General features: G+C 66.3%; 5 protein-coding genes and 2 non-coding genes across 8 annotated transcripts; 3 read left to right on the top strand and 4 right to left on the bottom strand.

Moving 5' to 3' along the window:
- The first annotated feature begins 694 nt into the window (after positions 1–694).
- TLCD1 (TLC domain containing 1) lies at positions 695–2,560 on the top strand. Its single transcript, XM_068909870.1, has 4 exons — positions 695–891; positions 1,031–1,113; positions 1,212–1,294; positions 1,801–2,560. Exons 1-4 carry the CDS (start codon positions 695–697, stop codon positions 2,194–2,196), a joined length of 759 nt encoding a protein of 252 aa, XP_068765971.1. The 3' UTR covers positions 2,197–2,560.
- A 3,869-nt stretch (positions 2,561–6,429) lies between these two features.
- On the bottom strand, positions 6,430–10,379 carry RPL23A (ribosomal protein L23a). Of its 2 annotated transcripts, XM_068909309.1 has the most exons (7): positions 10,366–10,379; positions 9,959–10,057; positions 8,881–9,007; positions 8,260–8,440; positions 7,736–7,912; positions 7,267–7,336; positions 6,430–6,495 (listed from the first exon to the last, which is right to left on the bottom strand). In XM_068909309.1, the coding sequence occupies exons 3-7, from the start codon at positions 8,903–8,905 to the stop codon at positions 6,481–6,483; spliced, it is 468 nt and encodes a 155-aa protein (XP_068765410.1). In that variant the 5' UTR covers positions 8,906–9,007; positions 9,959–10,057; positions 10,366–10,379; the 3' UTR covers positions 6,430–6,480. The 2 variants fall into 2 exon arrangements, with proteins under 2 accessions (XP_068765410.1, XP_068765409.1); XM_068909308.1 differs by lacking the exon at positions 10,366–10,379 and having other exon boundaries at positions 9,959–10,081.
- Positions 7,410–7,475, bottom strand: LOC138061352 (small nucleolar RNA SNORD42). Its single transcript, XR_011134990.1, has one exon. It is a non-coding gene; the product is annotated as a small nucleolar RNA SNORD42 (small nucleolar RNA).
- On the bottom strand, positions 8,013–8,085 carry LOC138061353 (small nucleolar RNA Z17). Its single transcript, XR_011134991.1, has one exon. It is a non-coding gene; the product is annotated as a small nucleolar RNA Z17 (small nucleolar RNA).
- On the top strand, positions 9,181–12,677 carry RAB34 (RAB34, member RAS oncogene family). The gene is made up of 11 exons (XM_068909311.1): positions 9,181–9,325; positions 10,183–10,278; positions 10,383–10,474; positions 10,975–11,040; positions 11,193–11,294; positions 11,396–11,460; positions 11,538–11,589; positions 11,714–11,795; positions 11,917–12,007; positions 12,124–12,231; positions 12,307–12,677. Exons 2-11 carry the CDS (start codon positions 10,225–10,227, stop codon positions 12,372–12,374), a joined length of 780 nt encoding a protein of 259 aa, XP_068765412.1. The 5' UTR covers positions 9,181–9,325; positions 10,183–10,224; the 3' UTR covers positions 12,375–12,677.
- A 106-nt stretch (positions 12,678–12,783) lies between these two features.
- On the bottom strand, positions 12,784–14,363 carry LOC138061134 (adenine phosphoribosyltransferase-like). Its single transcript, XM_068909310.1, has 6 exons — positions 14,180–14,363; positions 13,890–14,030; positions 13,668–13,761; positions 13,412–13,558; positions 13,245–13,340; positions 12,784–13,138 (listed from the first exon to the last, which is right to left on the bottom strand). The coding sequence occupies exons 2-6, from the start codon at positions 14,010–14,012 to the stop codon at positions 13,011–13,013; spliced, it is 588 nt and encodes a 195-aa protein (XP_068765411.1). The 5' UTR covers positions 14,013–14,030; positions 14,180–14,363; the 3' UTR covers positions 12,784–13,010.
- A 1,730-nt stretch (positions 14,364–16,093) lies between these two features.
- PROCA1 (protein interacting with cyclin A1) lies at positions 16,094–18,677 on the top strand. The gene is made up of 4 exons (XM_068910572.1): positions 16,094–16,247; positions 17,526–17,658; positions 17,789–17,923; positions 18,024–18,677. Exons 1-4 carry the CDS (start codon positions 16,094–16,096, stop codon positions 18,571–18,573), a joined length of 972 nt encoding a protein of 323 aa, XP_068766673.1. The 3' UTR covers positions 18,574–18,677.
- Positions 18,678–19,631: the final 954 nt, after the last annotated feature.

The raw sequence follows: 19,631 nt of genomic DNA, 5'->3' as shown, positions 1-19,631 counted from the left end.
GTACATACACACATCCGTGCAATGCTCATCCACACATGTGCAACACTGTACATACCCACATCCATGCAATGCTCTACGCATACATGTGCAATGCTCTATGCACACACACTTGTGCGTTGCTCATGCACACATGTGCAACGCTGTACACTACACACATCCATGCAATGCTCCGTACACACTCGTGCAATGCTCTATGCACACACACTTGTGCGTTGCTCACGCACACATGTGCAACGCTGTACACTACACACATCCATGCAATGCTCCGTACACACTCGCGCAATGCTCTATGCACACACACCTGTGCAACGCTCACGCACACCTGTGCAACGCTGTACATACACACACCCGTGCAACGCTCCACGCACAAACACATGCAATGCTTTGTTTGCACACGCACCTGTGCAATGCCGTATGCACACCTGTGCTACGCTCCACGCACAAACACATGCAATGCTTTGTTTGCACACACACCCGTGCAACGCCCCACGCACACACGCGTGCAACGCCCCCCCCCCCCCCCCCCCCCCCGCGGCAGCCCGGCACAGGCGCAGAGCGGCGGGGCGGTGCGCAGGGGCCGCGCCCGCCCCCGCCCGCCCCACGGAAGCGCAGCCGGGCCGGACCCCGCCCACGTGGGGCCGGCGGGACCCGCGCGGGTCGGGTCGGGCCGGGCCGGGCCGGGCCGGGCAGCGCGATGGGCCCGGGCTGGCGGGCGCCGTCGGCGGCGCTGGTGGGCGGCAGCGTGGCGCTGTTCGGGGCGCTGGGGCGGGCGGCGCGGGGGCTGCCCCGACCCGCCGCCGTGCGGAGCCGCCCCGGCCGCGCCTGGCGCTGGGGCAACCTGCTCGTCTCCTTCGCGCACTCCGTGCTCGCCGGCCTCTGGGCCCTGCTCAGGTACCGCGGCGGGGGCCGCCCCCGACGGCAGCCGCCTCCCGCGCCGCAGCCCCCGGCCACGGGGTGGGGGGCGCTGCGGGCCCCGCTCCGCGGCTCGCTCCCCCCCCCCCAAAAAACTCACCACCCCCTCTGCCCCCAGCCTCTGGCACTCCTCGGAGCTGCTCTCCGACATCCAGGACGGCTACTGCGTCTCGGGCCACCTGCTCGTCTGCTTCTCCTCAGGTAAGGGGGTCGGGCGGGCCGCCGCAGCCGGCCCCCCGCGCATCGCGCCCCGCGGCGGGACGCCAGCTGGAGCCCTCACGCTCTGCCCCGGCCCGCAGGCTACTTCATCCACGACAGCTTGGACATCATCCTAAGCCACCAGTCGCGCTCGTCCTGGGAGTACCTGGTGCACCACGCCATGGCAAGTACAGCCCCTGCCCCACCGCGGCCCCGGGGGGCGGCTCGGGGGCGGCTGCGGGCCCGCGTGTGCCCCCCACCGGGCCAGCCGGAGCCCTTCCCTCTGCCTCCCCCCACCCCCCCGCTGCCAGGTAGGCAGCGCGTCAACAAGGCGAGGGCGCCCGCCGGGGCAGGACGCCTGCCTAACAGGCTTGGGGAGACAGGCTGCCGCGCCGGGGCTTGTCCCAGCTCCCCGCTGCCAGGTGATGGGACCGGTCCCGGTGAAGCTGGCTCTCAAGACATTGGTTTTCCCTTGGCCCAGGTGCCCGGAGAGCCGCTGCGATCTCTGGGAGGGGGGGAGATGCCAGCTGAAGGGGAACAGCACTGCGTGCCCCCCATTAGGGTCTGCTCAGACCCCAGGGATGGGCTGGTGAGCAAGACCTGGATGGGCTCACACCCTCCCCCCAGGGCTGCGCTCAGGCTGGGGAGCGGGGCAAGGGTGGGGGCTGACCTTGCTGTGCTGCCTGCCAGGCCATCTCTGCCTTCGTCTCACTCATCATCACGGGCCGCTTCCTGGTGGCGGCGATGCTGCTGCTGCTGGTGGAGGTGAGCAACATCTTCCTCACCACGCGCATGCTGCTGAAGATGAGCAACGTGCCTTCCCCGGTGCTCTACGAGGTCAACAAGTACGTCAACCTGGTGATGTACTTCGCCTTCCGCCTGGCGCCCCAGGCCTACCTCACCTGGTACTTCCTACGCTACGTGGAGGTGCAGGGCCAGGGTGCCTTTCTCATGGCCAACCTCTTGCTGCTTGATGCCATGATCCTCATGTACTTCTCCCGCCTCCTGCGCTCCGACTTCTTCCCCTCCTTGCACAAGGCCTCTGCAGGGAGAGACGTGGACGGGGAGAAGTTTCTAATAGACTGAGAGACATGTATGCCGGGGCAGGAGCCAGTCTCCAGCTCCCGGAGGCCTCAGGCCCTCCATACCTGCTCTGATGTGCCTTAGGGCTCGCTCCCTGGCCACAGGCCCAGCCTTCGCCCGCTCTGCTGCCTACAAGCACCACCCTGCTGGACCAGTCTGACAGCCTTGCAAAGCCACGGGGATGCTGCCAAAGCCAGGGGCCAAACCGAGGGGAAGGGAGCCAAAGCCGGTTTCTGTGCAGGGCACTTAAGGGCCAGGGGTGGCCGCCTTTCGCAGCTGATGGCCTGAGAGTTGCAAGGGAAGGGACGAGTCCCTCCTGTGTTGTTGTTGTTACATGCATTAAATCGGTCTGTTCACTGCTGCCACAGCATGCCTGGGCTGGCCTTTCTGTGGAGCAGAGCACGCAGCCGCCTTCCCAGCGCAGAGGCAGCGTTAAGGGGAGGATGGAGTGGGGGGACCGGGAGATGGGAAAGGATGCGCCTCCATTCCCAGAGGAGGGCCAACAGCCCGCAGGGAAGGAGATGGCACATTTCTGCTCCTCACATCATTCAAGAGACCCATTAGGGATGTACCCAGCCCATCCAGTCCCACTAGCCCCATCCCACTGTGCTGAGCCTTAGAGAGAGCAGAGCAAGACTCCAGCCTTCCTGCAGATTGTTCCCTCCATTCTTCTTCACTCTTCCAGAGATACCTGTGTGCCCTGAGCTTCCTTGGATGTGGGGCTGAGCAGGGGAAGGGGGTCTGGAGCAGACAGGAAGGAGCCCAGTGAGGCACCAAGCCCCGCTGCAGTCCATGACCTGCCCGCAAGAGGCCTGCCGGGGCTGCATGACTCACCCAGGAGCCACATGAAGCAGAGCTGGCATGGGAAGGCCATGAGGCCACAGGCTCTTCCTGGAAGACAGCTCATGCTCACATCCCCCAGGAGCAGTCTTCCTCAGCTTGGCATGGCTCCAGCCTGACAGGAGGGTGATGGGCCCTCTCCTGCAGGGACAGGAGGAGCCAGCCGCCTCCAGCAGCCCTTCAGGGCAGTGGGGGGAAGAGGAGGAGCTCAGCTCCCCCAGAGCAGCAGGGCCGAGCCAGCCCAGCCGGTCCCACGGAGCACCAGAGCACTGGGAAGACGAATCCTGCTGACATGACAGCTCTGGGATCCTGCTGGCCTAGCGTAAGCAGCTAGGCTTAGAGAGACTCCTGCCCAGCCCCTGCTGCAGGGCGGGATCAGCCCCACTGACACCACTGCCCACATCACTCAGGCAGAGACAGAGCTGCTTGTTTGGAGTGAACTGGTGACTGTAGCATGTCTTAGGGTAGAGGCAGAGGTGGTTCACTCTCCCCATCTGCAGAAAACTGGGAAACACCTCCAGGGCCAGGGATCCTGCCCAGGACTCCCAGGCTGGCACAGGGACTGGGGCAAGCAGGAGGCTGTGTGCTGGGGACAGCATGCTGGGGACAGCCTGGCAGCCAGAGCAGAGACATGATACTCAGGTCAGTGTGGGCAGGGATCTAAGGCTTCAAACCAACCACCTCGCCCAATCCAAGCTCAGTGCCAAAACACAGTTAAGCAAGCCCCCTGCTAACATCCCTAAGAGCCCCCGAGCTGAGCTGCAGGGATCCCCTCCTGCCCCAGCAGGTTGCAGCCTTACCATTAGAAGTGTCTCAACAGCTCTGCAGCTGCAGTTTCAACCTCCTGCCACCAACTCCATCTGCAAACACCCCAGTCAAGCCCAGTTCCTAGTTTTCCTTCACCCCAGTCACTGCTCCCTCCCCCTTCTGTCTTAGCATGCAGTGGACATGGATCTGCCCTGACCACCCGGCACTGCTGGGGGACAGGCCGAGGGGCCACCCCACACTTCCAGCACCACAGCCCAGGGAAGAAGGGTCAGGCATGACAAAGCTTTCCCAGAGCAGGGAGCCCGGCTCCCCTCCTGGCTTCCAGCCAGAGCATCTCCCAGCACTGTGCAGCGCTGGCCAGGCTGGGGCAGCTTTGCGTCGGGCTGGCTGCCAGCCCCGGCGCAAGAGGCAAGCGCTGGGAAGCTGCACGCTAGGTGCCAGACAGCAGCAGCCACTGGGCTAAGTTGAGGCAGGGTCAGGGTGGACTGCAAGTCATGCTGATGTGAAAACCCTTCCCAGTTCAGCTTCCACACTGCCGGGGAGGGCTGCAGCACGTACCTGCTCCTCACAGCATGGGGCAGAGCACCCCAGCATCAGCCCTACTCCCCCAGTGATACAGGTGAGGGGCACTTTTCTCCCCACATCTTCCTGGGTGCAACCGTGGCTCTGCCAAGCAGGCGGCCTGGGGCAGACCAGGCAGACCTCGCAGAGCCCCTGCTGCTGCTTGGCCTCTTCCTGGGCATGAACACCAGACCTGACCCAGGGAGAGAGCAGGGCCTGCCCCAGAGCCTCACACCACTGCGCTCTCAGCAACAGAGCCCTATCACAGGCAGGGAAGGATGCAGCTCTTATCACCCGTTTCAGCCTTATCTCACTCTGAACAGCTTGTCAAGAGCCTCTGCTCGCAAAAGAGCTTCAAGCCCCTGGCCCAGGCTTAGGGAAGTCGAGGGCTCACAGCCTTCCCACTGGCTTTTGGCCCGCACCCAGGGTGAAAGAACAGCTCTGCATAGCACCCACAGATCAGAGAGGGACTGCCTGCCAGGGACACAGCCCTCTTCCCTCCAGGCAGTTTCCTATACCTGTTGCTCTCAGTGCAAACAGGGAGTGCTTCCCGCCTCACTTCTTGGGCAGGCCAGCACAGCAACCCAGGGAGCACTGGGGCTCCCCCCTCCATCTCCCTGTACCCAGTGAGAGCTTCAGGCTGCCTTCAAGGAGGAGTCTGAGGGCAGCTAAGGTCAGCTCAGAGGCTTTGTTACATGCCCGGGGCTGCCCTCCAGACAGGGCCAAGGTGTGATGCCAGCTGACCTCTGCCACAGCACTGGCCAGTGTCCCATCCGCCCCATCAGATCACATGTACAATGGCTCCGCTGCAACTACTGCGGGAATCGCCCTTCGATCGAAGGCGGTTTGCAGCTTACCTTGCAGATCTCAGTACCTGGAGCTGGAGTTCCACAGCTGAGGACCTCAGTGAGGTCCAAGGCCTAGCACATCATGCAGAGCGCTCATATGACCCAGAACAAATCTTTACCCTAAGGTCCTGAAAGCAGTGCCAGTTGGGATAGCTCCCTCTTTTCACTTCACTGCCACCCTTCAAGTGCAAACCACTATTTCATGGTGCCCATGCTCAGGACTCTACCACCCTCTGCAAGAAGCTAGGGTGGGAACACAATATCCCACTACCCAAGAGCTCTTTTACCCTGATCAATATTTGCTCACAGCTTTCACCATCTTTCTTAGTAGAACATAACTATATACTTAAGACTTAAGTATCTCTAAATGCTTATCTGTACTTTATTTCTATTTCCTGCTTCTCAAGTGCTCCACATTCTTATGATCCTCCACACACTCTGAAAAGCTGATTTCATCTAAAAACTTGAGGAAGCAAAAGACTGCAAAGGTAGCAACAGCAGCTAGTTTGGAAACAGCTCTGATTAGGACCATGAACGCAGCGAGGTCACAGGCAGCATAACAGGAGCTCTGTCAGGGAAATCAGACTGCAATTCATACACTGCAGTAAGGGCGTAAGGATCGTGCTAGAAAACAAAAGAAGCGCTTGCTATTAAACAGTCACTATTTTGAGGGTTTTGTGAAGTCTATCGTCTATTAAAAGTTGATAAAACTAGGAAAACGTGCAATACCCAGCTTGCTGCTAGATCTGAGCCATAAACACTTTTTTTGTGGTTAATACCTACCTCCTGAACACTTATCAGCTTGTGGAACACTCCTTAGCATATCCAAAGTGATACCCTGAGGAAGCTATGTAGGACACGTAGAACAATGATTGCAAGCATATGTCAATTACACAGTGCAACAAGACAGGAGAATACCACACATCTCTGGTAAACAGTGTATTTCAGATTCAGGAGAATGTCACCTCATTTAAGTTTACCCACAGCACAGTGATCCAAGAGCTCCCCAGTGATGAGAAACCAGGCAAGGGACAGCAACACACCCCCTCATGAACCTGTATGAACTTTTCACCAAGCACAGTTAACATCACATTCCTGCCAGCCTAGTGCCATGCTGCAGCACAAGCACGGAAGGAAGTGTTTACCGAAATGCAGCCCCAAGTCTCCTAGGTGTTCTTTTGCCTGGGCTGTGCAGTCACAAAACACAAGAGCCCTTCAGTGGTTTTACAGGGTTTATTATCCCATCTGTACAGTCCTTGGTAGATGCAGTTTAGATGATTCCAATCTGGAAAGAAGCAAAACATGTTCACACGGAAGTTACAGCAACAGAAAGGCAGAGCTCTCCACACAACATTACTGCTACTGCTGCATCTCCCCAGGATTTCTGTCCTCTGAGAACAGCCTTGCTCCTCCCAGACTTACCCAAGTGTCTTTCTTCTAACATAGCCATATTACACATTTACTCCACCGTGATCCTCGTGCTGATTCACACAACCATGGTCCCCTGCTCCAATACCTATCACCACTGCCTCTTACCTACCCTCAACCATACGAAAGACTAAAAACTGTTCACCACTTTCAACAATACAGCCACCGGCACAACAGAAAATCCTCCTTCAGCCAGGCCAGCAGTGCAGGAGCACAAAGCAAGGGCCTCAGAGATCATCTCTTCTTGTAATAGCCAGCAACATTACTTAGATGGACCGCACTGGCTAAGAGCGCCATTAGGACAAATGCTGTTTCAAATGAGAAGCTGCAAATAAGCTTTTGCATCATTCCCCCTGCAATACCTTCAGGGCTCTTAAGTCTCACAGAGTACAGCCCTCCCCGGAGGAGTTACAGAACTGCAGCAAACCTTTGTCAGTAACATTACAACTTTACAATATGGCCTTGCTTATAAACACTGCTAGATCCAGCTGAACAGCAAGGACGCTCCATAGAAGTGGTGGTGTGCTTGCTTTAAGCACAAGTATCTCATGTGAAAACTAGGAAGAACAGCCTGGCGCAGAAAACATGAGAGCAAACGGGAGCTGACAAAGTTTCAAAGATTTCTCACCTTGTTGGCTACATCCAGTGCATCGTAATCTGGAGCCAGTCGGACATAAGCCTTCTTCTCCCCATCAGGCCTGGAGCAGAACAAGAGGCATCAGCAGAGGTACACAGCTCCCCCTACTCACTCTACATGCCTGCTGTAGCAGCGTGCATCAGTGGTTCCTTTGGAAACATCAGTTCACTCAGTGGAAAAAAAGTTTACATCATCTGCACAGCTCTCGGTGTTAAAGAGGTCCCTGAGGAAGCCAAACTTCTGGTCTACCATGTTACACTCCCACTAAGATGCACTCAGATATGAGTTGCATTTATCAAAACTGTAACACTATGAATGCCACAGTGCTTAACCCCACACTCCCTGAGAGTATCTCCAACATTGCTGAAAGTCATAGGTGCTCGAGTTTTCTGCTAAAAGCCGCTCGGGGCACTTGAAGCATCCATACCCACGTGTCACCTCTTCTTCCCCTCTTGCTCACCTAATCAGTGTGTTGACCTTGGCCACATCGATATCATACAACTTCTTGACAGCCTGTTTGATCTGATGCTTGTTGGCCTTGACATCCACGATGAAAACTAGAGTGTTGTTATCCTCTATCTTCTTCATGGCTGATTCTGTGGTCAAAGGGAACTTGATAATGGCATAATGGTCAAGCCTGTCGGAAATAAATCCTTCGGTTACAAAAGGCTACCAGAAGCTGCTGCCAGACTTTGAGGGCTTTCAAACACTACATATACCATCTAAAGAAAGCTGGAGGTGCATCAGTATCCAAAAAAGTTCTAATCACAAGCTCTCAGGCTTTGGTCGCATATAATCATCACCTGCACCCCAACAACTGAACCCAACATTCTGGCACCAAGACGTGGCTCAGCCCCCAGAGCAGCATACTGGCAAGGTCTCACCCTGGGGTCTCTGGAAGGGCACATGCCCCCACACTGGCCCACACGTGGGACTGTCCCCACCCTACAAACCCCACAGCAGAAGCCAATGCCCCACACATACTTGTTCCTCCGTGGGGCACTCTTCCGGGGGTACTTCGGCTGTCGCCGCAGGCGCAGGGTCTTGGGCCTCCGAAAAGTGGGCGACGTGCGGATCTTCTTCTTCTTGTGGCTGTGGACCCCCTTCAGGACGGCTTTCTTGGCCTTCAGCGCCTTGGCCTTTGCCTCTGTCTTCGGAGGCACAGCTACGGCAGGAGTTCAGTCAGCACAAGCAAGATAGGCAAAACAGGACGCTCTCCTAACAGCCCACTGCCTCCCCCCGCCATGCACCACCACAGACGGGGCCTCTCCTAGGGGACCGGGGCGCCCCCTGCCTGCGTCCCCCAACCGACGAGGGCCTCCCCCGCAAAGGCCCCACGCAGCTAGGTCTCTCCCCTGCCCCACGCATCCCCCCACGGCTCCCCTATCCCCCGAGCCCACACAGACCGGGGCCCTCCCCTCCGCCACGCGACCGGGCCCGGCCCCGCCGGTGCAGGCCTCGCCACTCTCCCACGTGCCCGCGGCCCAGCACCAGGCCCCCAGCTCTCCCCGACGCCGCCCGCCCCTCCGCGGAGGCTCCGCACCCCCGGGAGCAGCAGCACCCCCCTCCCGAGCCCCGGCGCCCCTGCGGGCCGCCCGCTCTCACCCTCCTTCTTGGCCTTGGGCGCCATCTTGGCCAGGCGGAAGGCGAAAGGGGCCGCCCGCGCGGCACCGCACGGGCTTATAGCGCCAAGTCGCGCGAGTCGTCCCCAAGTCTCGCGATGCCGCGGCGCCTGCCGGGAGGCGTAGTTCCGCCCCTCGGCCCGCCCTCCGCCGGCCTCCCCCGCGCAGGCGCTGTCGCGCTCCTCCCCCCACCCTCCGCGGGGCATCATGGGGGTTGTAGTCCCGCGGCGGGGCGGGGGCGGGGGCCGGGAGGGCCGGGGCGGGGGTACCGACCCCTTCCCCTGGGCAGCACCGCCGAGGCCCAGCCCCGGGGGAACCGGCGAGCTGACCCCTCCCCTGCCGCCCTCCGGGGGCGGGGCCAGCCCGCCGGTTCCTCCGGGGCTGGGCGTGCAGCGCCGAGCACCGCTGCCGGAGCCGGGAGGCGCCCGGTAACGGGACCCCCCCCTCACCCCCACCCCCACGGAGGGCCGGGAGGGGGCCGCGGGCAGCGCCGCCGCCGCCGTGGGGAGGGGGACCGGGCCGGGGGCGGCCGTGACCTGCGATGTGGGGGGAGCCGCGCCGGGGCGCGGGATGCGGGGACGGACGGGCCCGGGGTGGGGGGACGTGGGGATGGAGGGGACGCGGGGACAGCCGTGGCGGGGTGGGGGGGACGGCCACGCTCGGGGACGTGGGGATGGAGGGGACACTGGGACAGCCGTGGCGGGGTGGGGGGGACGGCCACGCTCGGGGACGTGGGGGCGGAGGGGACGCGGGGACAGCCGTGGCGGGGTGGGGGGGACGGCCACGCTCGGGGACGTGGGGGCGGAGGGGACGCGGGGACAGCCGTGGCGGGGTGGGGGGGACGGCCACGCTCGGGGACGTGGGGGCGGAGGGGACGCGGGGACAGCCGTGGCGGGGTGGGGGGGACGGCCACGCTCGGGGACGTGGGGGCGGAGGGGACGCGGGGACAGCCGTGGCGGGGTGGAGGGGACAGTTATGCTTGGGATCGTGGGGACGGATGGGACATGGGGACAGCCGTACCCAGGGACATGGGGACAGATAGGATATGAGGACAGCCGTACCTGGGGTGCAGGGGACAGCCACGCTCGGGGGCGGATGTGACCCAGGGACAGCCTTGCACAGGGACGTGGGGACGGATGGGACACAGGGACAGCCGTACCCTGCGACATGGGGGCGGAGGGGACATGGGGACAGCCACGCTCGGGGACGTGGGGACGGAGGGGCCGCGGGGCCAGCCGCGCGCAGGGACGTGGGGCCAAGGCTCGCTGCCCCTCCGCCCCCCCAGGACCCGCCGCGGCCCTCGGCCCGTCCCCGCTCCGCGCGCAGGATGAACGTGCTGGCTCCGGTGCGCAGGGACAGGGTGGTGGCCGACCTGCCCCAGGTGAGCGCGGGGACGCCGCGGGGTGGGGGGGACGCAACGCCGCCGATGCCACCGGCCGGCCCCGCGTCCCCCCCCTTGCCGCCTCACCGCTGCTCCCCTTCCAGTGCTTTCGGAAGGAGGCCGCCCTGCACGCCCGCCCCGCTTTCCACCCCAAAGTGGCCAGCGCCTGCCAGGAGCAGCGGACGGGCACCGTGGGGTGAGTGACGGCGCCGCCGGCCGGGCTGGCAGCCCCGGGGCTACCCGCGGGGTTGCTGGGCCGGGGGCTCCCGGCGGGCGGCCGCGTGGCTCGTCCCCCCCCGCGCGGCGTGCGCCCGCCGCCGCAGCTGAGTCACGGCGCAGGAATGCGGCGGGGAGGGGAGAAGATGGGGGTCCGGATGGGGCTGCGGCGCCCGGCGCGGCGGGAAAGCGCAGCCTCCGGGCCGGGTTGCCTGGACCCGTTCCCGGGGAAAAACGCGAGATGGAGACGGCCCGCGGGGCATGCACCGAGTGCGCGGCACCGCCGGGCTCTGCACCGCCCCCACGGTGCTCCCAGCGGCCGGTCCCCGAGGCAGGACCGAGTCCTGGAGGTGCTCCCGGTCCCAAGCTATCCCCTGTGCCGGGTGCCCCCCGCATTCGCCGCCCCCGGCGCCGGGGAGGAGGGGTGCCCATGGGTGCCCACCACGTGGCTGAGTGGCTGCGCTGCTCTCTGCCCTGCAGGTTCAAGATCTCCAAGATCATCGTGGTGGGAGACCTCTCGGTGGGGAAGACCTGCTTGATCAACCGGTAACGGAGGATGCAGGGGGAAGACCCCCCCCCCCGTCCGTCCTCGGTGGTGGTGGCCCTGGGTGGCAGCCACTGGGGTTGAGGCCAGCGCAGGCTTTGCCCCCTTGGTGGCCAAGCATCCCCCAGGCTGGGGGACTGATGCCCCCCCCCAGCTTTTGCAAGGACACCTTCGACAAGAACTACAAGGCCACCATCGGGGTGGATTTCGAGATGGAGCGGTTCGAGGTGCTGGGCGTCCCCTTCAGCCTGCAGCTGTGAGTAGGCAGCCCGCGTCCCCTGCCGCCCTCCTGTGTCCCCTGCCGTGTCCCCTGCCGTGCCACCGTGGCCCTGCTGACCGCCCGCCCTCTTCCCCCAGGTGGGACACGGCCGGCCAGGAGCGCTTCAAGTGCATCGCCTCCACCTACTACCGGGGCGCGCAAGGTGAGGTGCCCACCGCGGCCCCGCCGCCTCCCTGCCCGCTGCCCCCCGGCCCCGTCTCACCTCTCCTTCTCCCCCAGCCATCATCATCGTGTTCGATGTCAATGACGTGGCCTCCCTGGACCACACGCGGTAGGTGCTGCTGGGGACTGGGGACAGAGGTAGGCAAGGGGTGCGGTGCGGCTGGCGAGACCGGGTCTGAGCGAGGCGGTAGCGCGGGGCCGCAAGCTGCTGGCAGTGACGGTGGCTCCCGCAGGCAGTGGCTCGCTGATGCCCTCAAGGAGAACGACCCGTCCAACGTCATCCTCTTCTTGGTGGGCTCCAAGAAGGACCTGAGCGTGAGTGTCCCACCCGAAGCACCGTGGGGCTGCGCTGACACCCTCCCCGTGGCCGGGCTGGCCAGCCTGGTGGCACTGGGTGTCCCCCCACCCCACAGCCCTGCCCCTCGCCCCTCCGCAGACACCGGCGCAGTACAGCCTCATGGAGAAGGATGCCCTCAAGGTGGCCCAGGAGATGCAGGCAGAGTATTGGGCCGTCTCCTCCCTCACTGGTGGGTCCCCGCGGCTGAGCGGGGTGGGGGGAACCCGAACCCAGGCGTCCGGGATGGGGTCGAGGCGGGGGTGGGGGTGGGGGGGGGACATTCACGCGTCTCGTCCTGCGGGGCAGGGGAGAACGTGCGGGACTTCTTCTTCCGGGTGGCGGCGCTGACCTTCGAGAGCAGCGTGCTGGCCGAGCTGGAGCGCAGCGGTGCCCGCAAGATCGGCGACACCGTGCGTGAGTACCGCCGCGAACCCCCGCCGGGGCCGTGGGGCCCGGCCATCCCCGCCGACCCGGCCCTGCCTCCGCCAGGCATCAGCGGCCCCGAGAGCGACCTGTACCTGACGGCGCCGCGGAAGAAACCCAAGTGCTGCCAGTGAGGAGCCGTCCCGCGGCCCGTCGCGCCCAAATCTCTCTACCAAAGAGCCACGCGCGGCCCCGTCGCCGCGGCCCGGCCGGCGCCTCCTGCCCCGAGCGGACATCCCTCCTGCGCTCCTGCCTCCGCTGCCCCGGCCAAGCGCCTCCCCGCCGGCTCCGGGCAAGCCAGGAGGGCCCCAGCGGAGGCCTCCCGAGATGCCTCCTTGCTCCGGCTGGGCCCTCTCCGGCTGCGCCGCTGGCTTTCTCCGTGGCCAGGCGGCGCCCGGGGCTGGCACAGACGCGGCACCCCTGCGCGGCCCCGGGCTCGGCCGCCGGCCCCAGGCGGGCGCGCGGGACCAGCCAGGCCCCGCGGCGAGGGCGGGAGCGCCCCGGGGGTGCCGCGCCGCTTCCTTAGCTATGCAACTCCGTGTATTGTTAGCAGGGGCTCCAATTTTTTTTTTGTAATAAAAGGGTTTTTACACTTTTTAAAGAAAAAAAAAGAGCGAGGAGCGCAGCCGGGCTGGGGGGCTGCGGCTCCCTGCTGCTTCCCGGGCGGCCGGCGGGACGGGGCATCGCTGCCGGCCGGCAGCTCTCATCGTCTGGGTTGGCTGCGCGTTACTGCAGCGGGCAGGCGGGCAGCATGCCGGGGCGCAGCGCGGTCACGGCCAGGCGAGCTGGTGGCGGTCGAAGCGGGGCTGCAGGTGCGGGGGGACGCAGTGCGCGCACTTGTAGCGCTCCCGGATCCAGCGCCCGCCCTCGCTGTCCTCGATGCAGACGGCGGCGACGCCTGCGAGAGGCGGCGAGGGGGCTCAGCGCCGGCGCGCGCGGCCCGGGGAAGGACACGGTGGTGGTGGTGAGCAGGGGGGGTTGCAGCAGCACCCGCCGTGTCCTACCTGCCACGACCCCCCCCAGCCGCTCCACCAGCTCGATGGCAGCTCGCATGGTGCCGCCGGTTTCCACCCACTGGTCCACGAGGAGCACGCGGAGGCCTGGCGCGGGGGGCAGAGCGCGGCTGAGCCGCCGGCCGTGCCCCATGGCCCCGCGCCGGCCGCGGCCTCACCTGGTGCCACCGCGTCTGTGCGGATCTCCATCAGCTTCTGGCGCCCGGAGTAGTCGGTGTAGGGCTGGGCCAGCGTCTCCACGCAGAGGTGCCCGGCTTTGCGGATGGCCAGGAAGCCCTTCTGCAGCGCGGCGGCCGCCGCAGCGCCTGGCCCCAGGGACGGCACCGTGAGGGACGTCCCCGCGGGGCGCCGGGGCCTTGGGGCCGAGACGCGGGGCGGGCAGAGCCCCCCCCCGACCCCGGCACGGCGGCTCACCGAGGATGAAGCCCATGGCGTCGATGCCGGCCACCAGGTCGATGGGGTCGCCGCGGAAGGGCTGCAGCAGGTCGGCCACGCAGTCCTGCAAGGCCTGGGGAGGGAGAGGGGGAGAGCAGAGGTGCTGGGTGCCCCGAGCGGGCGCGGGAACGGGCACGGCCGGGCGCCCCGCGGCGCCCAGCGCAGCCCCCGCCGGCCCCGTCCGCCCCGGGCGCTGGGTACTTGCGGGTGGCAGTAGAGGCGAGAGGGGTCGAGCCAGGCGTAGTCGGGCCCCTTGACGTTGGGGGCCATCAGCGCCAGGTACCAGCCCCGCTCGCGGGCCTCGGGCAGGCGGCGCAGGTCCATGCGCGGGGGGCAGAGGCGCTGCGAGGGCGGCAGCGGCCAGCGCGTGGCGAGACGGCCCCCGTGCAACCTCGCCCCCGTGCCCCGGGCTGCCGCCGCGCCGTGCCCACCGCCCTGCCCGGCCCCGGCCCCCCGGCACGGGTGCCCCCCGGCCCCGGCCGCCTCCGTACCTGGGTGCCGGCGGCAAGGCTGAGCCCTGCGGGAGCGTCACGGACAGCGACAGCTGAGCGGGGGCAGCCCCCGCCGCCTTGGGTCCCCGCCAGCACCCTGGGCGAGCGCCCAGCGCCGCGGGGACGGCGGGCAGGAGCGTCCGGCTGCGCCACGGCGGTGCGTTTGCATCCTCCTGCCAGGCACGGGCAATTGGGGGGGGGGGGCTGGTGCGGGGGGCACGGCGCCCGCCGGGTTGGGGAACCCGCGGGAAGCCGTCGGGCGTCGCGATGCCCTCGCCGCCTCCCGCCACGCCGGGCGCCGCTCCGAATCGCAAATGTGGCACGGCCCCGGGGGCGCGGGAGCAGCATCGGACCCCCCCACCCCCGGTGCCCGCGCGGCCCCGGATGCCTCGCGGCCGGGGCGGCGTGCCCAGGGGCCGGGGGCTGGCGCGGCGGCGGGGCTGGCACGCTACGGGCCCCCCCCCCGCGTGTCACCCCACCGCCGGTGCCACAGCAACGGGGCTCTGTCCCCGGCCACCCGCCAAGGAGGGGGCCGGGTAACGGGCGGTCGCGCGGCGCCGGGAGGGAGGCGAACCCTTTCCCTGCCGCCGGCCCGGCCAGGCATAGCGCCCGCGGGTGGGGGCTGGCGGGGCCGCGGTGGCACTGGCGGCCGTGCCATAGCCCCGGGGCTGCAGCAGCGCTGGGGGCCGTGCGCCTGCCCCCGGGGTGGTGATAGCTGGGGCTGGGGCTGCGCCACCGTCCCCTCTCCCTGCCACCGTCCCCTGTCCCCGTCCAGGGTCCCTGCCACCATCCTGTGTCCCTGCCACTGCCCCGTGTGCCTGCTGCCCGGCCATGCTGAGCTGGGCTCACTAAGGGCAGGCTGGGCCATGCTGTGCCAGCCTGGCCATGGATGGGCCGTGCTGTACTGTGCCGTGCCGTGCTGTGCTGTGCCATGCCGTGCTGTACTGTGCCGTGCCATACTGAGCCGTGCCGTGCCGTACTGTGTCGTGCCATGCCATGCTGTACTGTGCCATGCCATACTGAGCCGTGCCGTGCCGTACTGTGCCGTGCCATGCCATGCCATGCCGTGCCATACTGAGCCGTGCCGTGCCGTACTGTGCCGTGCCATGCCATGCCATGCCGTGCCATACTGAGCCGTGCCGTGCCGTACTGTGCCGTGCCATGCCATGCCATGCCATGCTGTACTGTGCTGTGCCATACTGAGCTGTGCTGTGCCATGCTGTACTGTGCCTTACTGTGCCGTGCCATGCCGTACCATGCCATGGTGTACTGTGCCATGCCATACTGAGCCGTGCCATGCCGTACTGAGCCGTGCCATGCCATGCCATGCCATGCTGTACTGTGCCATGCCGTACTGAGCCGTGCCATGCCGTACTGAGCCGTGCCGTGCCATGCCATGCCATGCCATGCTGTACTGTGCCATGCCGTACTGAGCCGTGCCATGCCGTACTGAGCCGTGCCATGCCATGCCATACCATGCCATGCTGTACTGTGCCATGCCGTACTGAGCCGTGCCATGCCGTACTGAGCCGTGCCATGCCATGCCATGCCATGCCATGCTGTACTGTGCCATGCCATACTGAGCTGTGCTGTGCCGTGCCGCGCCGCACCGGACCAGCCCCGCTATGGGCATGCAGAGCCGAGCCGAGCCAGCTGCTCTGTTATGGGCAGGTCACGTGTGGGCCATGCCGTGCTGTGCCGTGGGCTGTGGCGTGCCATGGGCTGTGCTGTGAGCCATGCCGCGGGCCGTGCCGTGGACTGTGCCGTGGGCTGTGCCATGCCGCGGGCCGTGCCGTGGGCTGTGCCGTGCCGTGGGCTGTGCCGTGGGCTGTGCCGTGCCGTGGGCTGTGCCGTGGGCGGGCCGGCCGGCGGGCGGCGATAAAGCGGGTGGCAGCGCGGGGCCGGCGCGGTGCCATGGGCCCCCCGCGGCTGCTGTGGCTGCTGCTGGCGGCGGCCGCGGCCCCCGGAGCGGCCCCGGCGGGGCGGCCCCGCGCCCGCCGCGGCCTCACCTACCCCGGGACGCTGTGGTGCGGCGCGGGCAGCAACGCGGACGCCTACGAGCAGCTCGGTAAGGGCGGCGGGAGCCGCCACCCGCCCCGGCCCGGCCGCTGCCCGAGCGGCGTCGGGCCGGTCCCGGTCCCCGTCCTGCTCCCAGCCTCGTCCCCAGCGCGGTGCCGGTCCAGTCCCGGTCCTGCTCCCAGCCTCGTCCCCAGCGCGGTGCCGGTCCCGGTCCCGGTCCTGCTCCCAGCCTCGTCCCCAGCGCGGTGCCGGTCCGGTCCCCGTCCTGCTCCCAGCCTCGTCCCCAGCGCAGTGCCGGTCCGGTCCCCGTCCTGCTCCCAGCCTCGTCCCCAGCGCGGTGCCCGTCCATTCCCGGTCCCCATCCTGCTCCCAGCCTCGTCCCCAGCGCGGTGCCGGTCCGGTCCCGGTCCTGCTCCCAGCCTCGTCCCCAGCGCGGTGCCGGTCCGGTCCCGGTCCTGCTCCCAGCCTCGTCCCCAGCGCGGTGCCGGTGCCGGTCCCCATCCTGCTCCCAGCCTCATCTCTATTGCAGTGCTGCTCCAGTCCCGGTCCCTGTCCTGCTTCCAGCCTCGTCCCCAGCGTGGTGCTGCTCCAGCCCCAGTCCCTGTCCTGCTCCCAGCCTTATCCCCATCATGGTGCTGGTCTGGTCCCGGTCCTCATCCTGTTCCCAGCCTCATCCCCAGCACGGTGTCGGTCTGGTCCCTGTCCACCCTGGTCCTGTTCCCATTGCAGTGCTGCTCCAGTCTCGGTCCCCATCCTGCTCCCAGCCTTGTCTCCATCGCATTGCTGGTCCGACCCCAGCCCCCGTCCTGCTCCCAGCCTCGTCCCCAGTGTGGTGCTGGGCTGGTCCTGGTCCCCAGCCTGTTCCCAGCCTCATCCCCATCGCAGTGCCAGTGCAGTCCCAGTCTAGCCCAGTCCTTTCCCCATCACGGTGCTGGTCTGGTCCCCATTCTGCTCCCAGCCTCATCACCATCAGAGTGCTGATCCAGTCCCGATCCACCCCAGTCCCATCCTCATCGCAGTGCTGCTCCAGTCTCAGTCCCCATCTTGCTCCCAGCCTCTTCCCCGTCACGGTGCTGATCCAATCTCAGCCTGTCTCAGTCCAATCCCCAGGCAAGTGCTACTCCACTTGCAGCCTCTACCCATTTCCGTCTGATCCCGGTCCTGCCTCAGCCTGGTCTAATTCCGACCCCAGTCCTAGCCCAGCCCAATCCCAGGCTGGCCCTGGTCCCGACCCCATCTAGCGTGGGTGCAGAGCAGCCCAGCTGGGTGCGGGGCCCCCCCTTGGTGCCTCCCGCAGCCCTGGCTGCACCCGCTGCCTTCGCTGCAGGGGAGCACCGGGACACGGACCGCTGCTGCCGGGACCATGACCACTGCCAGCACGTCATCCACCCCTTCGCGGCCCGCTACGGCTACCGCAACCTGCGCTGGCACACCATCAGCCACTGCGACTGCGACCGCAGGTGAGCGGTGCCCAGGGCTGCCCCGCGGCCCGGCCGTGCCCCAGCTGCCACCGTGGTGCGGGAAGGGGCCCGTGGGGCAGGCTGCCCGCGGCGCCTCCCCGCTCAGCCCCGGCTCCGCTCGGCCGCCCAGGTTGAGGGACTGCCTGCGGCGGGTCAACGACACGGCCTCGCGGGTGGTGGGCCAGGCCTTCTTCAACGTGCTCCAGGTGCCCTGCTTCGAGTTCGCCTACAAGGAGGAGTGCGTGGAGCCCTACCTCTACGTCTGGTAAGTGCCCGCCGGCCGCGGGGCTGGCGCCCGGCTCGGCCGAGGCCGGGTCGGGTCGGGCCGGGCTCACCCCGCGCCTCTCCGCTCTCTCTCTCCCAAGGTGCAAGACGTACAACACGGTGGCCATCGCGGTGCCCAGGGAGCCGGTGCTCTACGAGTTCGGCGGGGAGCTCATCGACAGGGCGCCGAGGCCCGGGGACGCCCCGCGGAGCGGCACGGGCGCAGGACCCGCGGACAACCGCCTGCTGCCCGCCCCCCAGGCAGCCCCGACCGAGAGGAAGGGGAAGGGGAAGGGGAAGAAGAAGAAAAAGCAGGGGAAAAGCCTGAAAAAGAAAAATCCTTCCGAAAACGGGAGGCTGAGCCATCCCGCTCCGGTCACCCGCGCTCATCCCCCCGAAAGCCCGGGCGCAGCGGAGCTGGAGCGGGCGGCGAGGCAGGACCCGCGGGCCGAGCTGCTGGCGCGTAGCCCGGACACGGGGGGCAAGGAGGAAGCGTCCAACGCCGTGCTGAGCGACAGCCCGCCGGGAGAGGGCTTGGGGAAGGAGCCGGCCCCGGCCTTGCCTTCCTCGGCCCCTACAGCCGGTAGGAAGAGGAAGGAGAGAAACAGAAAGAAGAGACTGAAAAGCCAAGCGGAGCCGGGGCCCGCGTGAGACTCGCGGCCGCAGCCGTCTCTCCCCTTGCCCCCGCGCGAGTTTAGCTGTGTAATAAACTAGGTCGCTGGAGCGGATGCTGCGATAGCCCCTGCCTCCGTAGCCTCAGCCGCCTGCGCCCCGCGGTGGAGACGCCCCGCGTTCCCGCCCGCGAGCCGCTGGGATCACGCGAGCCCCGCGGGCTGCTCCGCAGCGGCGGCGGGAGGGGAGCGTGCCGCCGGTGCCCGTGCCCGGCCGTGCCGGCTGGCCCTCGCGTGCTCCCGCTTGCCTGGTCCCAGCACGCGGCTCCGCGTTGCGGCGAAGCCGAACGGCGTGGGAGAGGCGGAGGGGGAAAACCCGAGGGTTTAATGGGGTTGAGCTGTGCAAAAAAGCAAAAGGCATTGAGCTGTCTGTCCCTCGCCACTCGCATGGGCGCATTTCGTGTTCCTGGGCAATGAAGACAGCAAGTCACTTCCCAGGCTGGGGACAACACCTCCCATCTGCCCTCCGGGCTGCACAGAGCCCAGATTTTATGGGGCTGTGATTTAGCTGACGCCGATTGTACGCCCGGGGGCTGTAGCGCCAGCTCCCCAGGGACGTATTTCTCCGGAGCGCTGGTGAGGGAATTGCTTCGTTCCAGCTCTCCTCTTTACAACCCTCTGCCTTTTTGCAGGCTGGGAGAAGCAAGATGCTCACGCACCAGCTCAAACTCCTTTTCCAGCCCCCAACAAGAGCAAGCAGCAGATCGCTCTGCACCAACACTAGCTCCTCGGCGGTTACTAGGAGCCGGGCCAGACGGGCCCCCCGTCTCATAGATTATGCTGGTCACATACGTTTTCAGCCAACGGCAGCTGCACGTGCCTGGCCGCACAGAGCGGAGCATCCTCCCTCTCCCACCCTGCCCAGAGACACGACGCGGGCGCCACGACCAAGCAGGCTCCGCGCAGGCGACGCTGCGGTTTCAGCACGGCTACGGCAGACGGGCAAAGCAGCGCCCGGGTCGCAGAGGGGCTCGGGGCAGAGCCGCGCGAAGGAGCAGGGCTGGGGAGCGGGAGCTCGGTTCTGCCTTGGGAGCCAGG

Source organism: Struthio camelus, chromosome 16 (genome assembly GCF_040807025.1).
Source record: "Struthio camelus isolate bStrCam1 chromosome 16, bStrCam1.hap1, whole genome shotgun sequence".
NCBI lineage: Eukaryota > Metazoa > Chordata > Aves > Struthioniformes > Struthionidae > Struthio > Struthio camelus.
Note: the sequence above shows the minus strand (reverse complement) of the source record. Positions and strands in the feature narration are given on the sequence as shown.

Coding starts and splice junctions, on each gene's coding strand:
- PROCA1 (XM_068910572.1), top strand. CDS start 16,094: ATGGGCCCCCCGCGGCTGCTGTGGCTGCTGCTGGCGGCGGCCGCGGCC. Junction 16,248..17,525: donor GGACGCCTACGAGCAGCTCG/GTAAGGGCGGCG, acceptor CCTTCGCTGCAG/GGGAGCACCGGGACACGGAC. Junction 17,924..18,023: donor GAGCCCTACCTCTACGTCTG/GTAAGTGCCCGC, acceptor CTCTCTCCCAAG/GTGCAAGACGTACAACACGG.
- LOC138061134 (XM_068909310.1), bottom strand. CDS start 14,012: ATGGACCTGCGCCGCCTGCCCGAGGCCCGCGAGCGGGGCTGGTACCTG. Junction 13,559..13,667: donor CGCCATGGGCTTCATCCTCG/GTGAGCCGCCGT, acceptor CCCTGGGGCCAG/GCGCTGCGGCGGCCGCCGCG. Junction 13,341..13,411: donor CACAGACGCGGTGGCACCAG/GTGAGGCCGCGG, acceptor CCCCCGCGCCAG/GCCTCCGCGTGCTCCTCGTG.
- RAB34 (XM_068909311.1), top strand. CDS start 10,225: ATGAACGTGCTGGCTCCGGTGCGCAGGGACAGGGTGGTGGCCGACCTG. Junction 10,279..10,382: donor TGGTGGCCGACCTGCCCCAG/GTGAGCGCGGGG, acceptor CTCCCCTTCCAG/TGCTTTCGGAAGGAGGCCGC. Junction 11,041..11,192: donor AAGACCTGCTTGATCAACCG/GTAACGGAGGAT, acceptor GCCCCCCCCCAG/CTTTTGCAAGGACACCTTCG.
- TLCD1 (XM_068909870.1), top strand. CDS start 695: ATGGGCCCGGGCTGGCGGGCGCCGTCGGCGGCGCTGGTGGGCGGCAGC. Junction 892..1,030: donor GGCCTCTGGGCCCTGCTCAG/GTACCGCGGCGG, acceptor CTCTGCCCCCAG/CCTCTGGCACTCCTCGGAGC. Junction 1,114..1,211: donor GCTCGTCTGCTTCTCCTCAG/GTAAGGGGGTCG, acceptor CCCGGCCCGCAG/GCTACTTCATCCACGACAGC.
- RPL23A (XM_068909308.1), bottom strand. CDS start 10,066: ATGTCGCAGGGTACGGCTGTCCCTGTGTCCCATCCGTCCCCACGTCCC. Junction 8,441..8,880: donor GCCCAAGGCCAAGAAGGAGG/GTGAGAGCGGGC, acceptor CTCCTGCCGTAG/CTGTGCCTCCGAAGACAGAG. Junction 7,913..8,259: donor AGTGCCCCACGGAGGAACAA/GTATGTGTGGGG, acceptor TATTTCCGACAG/GCTTGACCATTATGCCATTA.